At 49.3% G+C, this 3,170-nt stretch overlaps 1 protein-coding gene across 1 annotated transcript in view; it reads right to left on the bottom strand.

The window, feature by feature from the left end:
• Positions 1–2,841, bottom strand: part of TAB1 (TGF-beta activated kinase 1/MAP3K7 binding protein 1) — a gene marked incomplete at its 5' end in the record, with an annotated part of 8,044 nt that extends 5,203 nt beyond the window's left edge. The window contains 5 exons of the mRNA XM_009073687.1: positions 313–426; positions 888–1,026; positions 1,591–1,677; positions 2,325–2,478; positions 2,670–2,841. Of these exons, the coding sequence (XP_009071935.1) occupies positions 313–426; positions 888–1,026; positions 1,591–1,677; positions 2,325–2,478; positions 2,670–2,841 (666 nt within the window). The remainder of the gene's footprint in view (positions 1–312; positions 427–887; positions 1,027–1,590; positions 1,678–2,324; positions 2,479–2,669) is intronic.
• Between the last annotated feature and the right edge of the window lie 329 nt (positions 2,842–3,170).

Genomic DNA, 3,170 nt, shown 5'->3' with positions numbered 1-3,170 from the left:
TTTCCTATCAACTCCAGCACTCACACAGCTGGAGGGCAAATCAATGCCAGTTTGGCAGGGAGACACAAAACTAACAGTCAAAACTTGAAACAACAGGATAGTTTTCTGCTGGGTCAGGGAGCTGAGCTTACTCAGAATGGCTAGAAATTCACAAAACGAAAGCACTGAACTTGTCAGCTGAAAACAGCTTCTTTTTGTGGTCATTAATTGCTTCATTTCTTGCAATCATTTATTGCTTGAGTCACTCTTGGTGCCCCAGATAAATGGAGTCATGTGATGTTTTCAGATAAGAACACGAAACCCAACACTCACCCAGCTGAGAGAAGCGGAAAAGTTCATCCTCATTCTCCGTTGTATGGTCCACGTTGAGCTGAGTCACCTGCAGCCCATCCACTGTGGACTTGCATAGCAGTGCCCGATTGGTACCTGCAGTGGGAGCAGCGAGATGAGGCACCAGATAGCTCTGCCATTAAGAGGGAGAACATATCCAAAAGGAAAAGGAAAAAAGAGGGGAATAAAGACAGAAAAGAAGAGAAAAGCTCATGTACTGTCTCATCATGATCTCCGAAAAGCAGCCTTGCTAGCAGCATAGTAGGCCTGCTAGGCAGCTCCTCATCCAGCCCTGAGCTGGTACCTCACAAGAAAGCTCTCTATTTCTCAGTGAACCTGCACTACCCTTCTCAACCCATTTTCCTTCTGTTCTTTGCTGATACACATGGCATCAGCCAACAGCTGCAGGGATAAAGGGCCAGTCTGATTTCAAGTGCTCCTTGGCCACTGGCTCCTTGGCCAACTGTTCCCCCACATTCAAATTTCTTTTACTTCCCAGAACCACTGCCATGCTCAGGAATGCTGAGACCAAGCTGCTGGCAAAAAAAACAACTCACCCACATTGGCGATGTAGAGCTTGTTGTTGAGAACGACAGCCACAATAGCCATGGCTCCTCCAGAGATCTCCTGCTCTACAACCTTCAGTCTCTCCACAATCTTCTGGTACTGAGGAGGCAGCTGGTGGTGAGGGACACCCTGGAACCCAAATTGAGGGGGAAGCTTAAACACACAGTCCGTGACAGAGAAATCACAGCTGGAATCAAAATTCTGTAGGGAGAGGACTCATCTTGACATGTCTTAGCCTTGTGTCAAGCTTGTGCAAGATGTAATTTTTTGTTCAATCCTAGCAAATGACATGGCTTTGACAAGGTTCTGAAGAGGACAGTCCAGTTCACCTGAAGAACAGAACCTACATTTGCCCAGAAGCCATGCAAATTTGAGGTCTTGCCTCACATCTGCATCACATGGCTTTGTCCTGGAAGAGCCACATGCAGAGGCTGAACTCCCCTTCATGATACACTCAGTTCCTTACTCAGATAACCAATGATGGGTCTAAGCAGTGCCAGTATGAACAGTGGGAACTCTGGGAAATGGACCAAGGTGCTTGCTTCACTTCATGCAAGCTCCCAGAAGAGAACCACAGAGAAGTAATTTTCACTTACTGCCTCCCTTGGACCAAACTGACTAATATGCCCCAGCCTTATCCAGCAATCTGGAAGGTGGGACCTCCAGCAATCTCTGCCCTTAAGGTTACATTACCTCTGGTAGCTGGGACTGCAGGTTGGCCTTCTCTGCCAAGGCATCATCAATGGACTCCAGGAAACTTCTTTCCACCACATCAAAAGCCTAAAAAAGGCCATAAAGAGAAACTAAGCTCTTATCCAATGATTACAGACCTCTGAGGCTACCTATCCCCACCTCTCTAAGACTGGCTCGTAAGAGTGAATGATCACTGTACATACAGACATTCAAGGATCACTATATCACACTGAAACACAATTGTTTCAGCGCAACTAGTTAACAGCTGTAAAAACTATCTGCAACAGTTGTTGCAGGAGACAAAACAGAAGATAAACCCATAAAAATTACATTCACAGCAACGTCAGAGACCTATGTGATTGTGTGTGTTGATTCTAAGAACTTGCCTGTCACCCCAGAAAGCACACTCATAAATCCATCTCCCCACACATTAACTTCTCCCTTTCACTCACTGGCATCTCGTTCACAGGCTGACTTGCTCCTACATGTCCAGTGAGGACTAGCTTTAGCTTCCTGGAGAGCTCTCAGCACTGTGCTGATGGAGGAGCCAAGGGGACAGATGGGTATGAGGCAGGAGTGAAACAAAGCACTACAGATGCTCAGCATGAGTGCAATTACAACCGTCGGCAGATGTTTCCAATCCCCACAGAAACCAGATGCTGCTCCCCTGATGGCAAGGAGAGGAGGTGGGTAGTGTGAGAAGCCGGAGCTATTCCCACTCCGAGCTTCTTTACCTGCAGCAGAACTCGGCGCACGTCAGCATCGCTGTGATCTGCATGCAGCTGGCCCAGCAGCAGCTCTGCAGAGAGCCTCTGACCCACGAAGTTGGTGACCCGGTTGCCATCATAGCCATTGAAGACACCATAGAGGTAGCAGTTGTTCTCACTCCTGACAAGAGAGCAGAAGCGAAGGGGTCACAGACATCTGTAAGACATGGACACATGTAACAAGTTCCTCCAGACACCTCCTGCATGCTCAGGCCTCACCCTCTTCTTCCGTGTCCTGCGTGACAAACTAAACACCATTTTGACTTGCTCTTGTGCCTGCAGGACTGTGTGTCCCAAGTGCAACCCACCTACCTGAATTTTAACCAGTTATCTTCCAAGGGGTGACCTTCTGTCCCCTTGCCATCTGCACTGTAGGAACGGTTTGGAGCTGAGCCCACCCCTGAGAGATGGCAGGATGGTAAGTCATCTGTCCAACTGGGCTGCTGTTCCTGGGAGACAGGAGGAGGAAAGAGACCACGTAAACCTCAAGCAGCCTGAAGCAAGGCTTCTGGTGCAGTACAGGTTACGTGTCCACCCCCACCCTCATCTCAACCCTTCTCCCTTTGCTAACAGGGCAGCACACCACCCCAGCCGAAAACTCCAGATTCGCCTGCTGCAGCACCGCACCACGTACCACTCCCCTGCCCTCTGAGGCTGAGCTCTAGCTGCACTGCCGCTCTGGCTAACAGGAGCGAAATTTGCACGGGAGTTTTGCACTCGATTACAGCACAGCACTAGCTTAGTGTATCAGACCCTGACGCATCCGTGGCACGGGAGGCAGGGAAGGCTCTGCATCCCTGCTGGAGTACGCTC

This window comes from Acanthisitta chloris, unplaced genomic scaffold (assembly GCF_000695815.1).
Source record: "Acanthisitta chloris isolate BGI_N310 unplaced genomic scaffold, ASM69581v1 scaffold37134, whole genome shotgun sequence".
In the NCBI taxonomy this organism is placed as follows: Eukaryota; Metazoa; Chordata; class Aves; order Passeriformes; family Acanthisittidae; genus Acanthisitta; species Acanthisitta chloris.
This window is presented reverse-complemented; position numbering and strand designations above follow the sequence as displayed.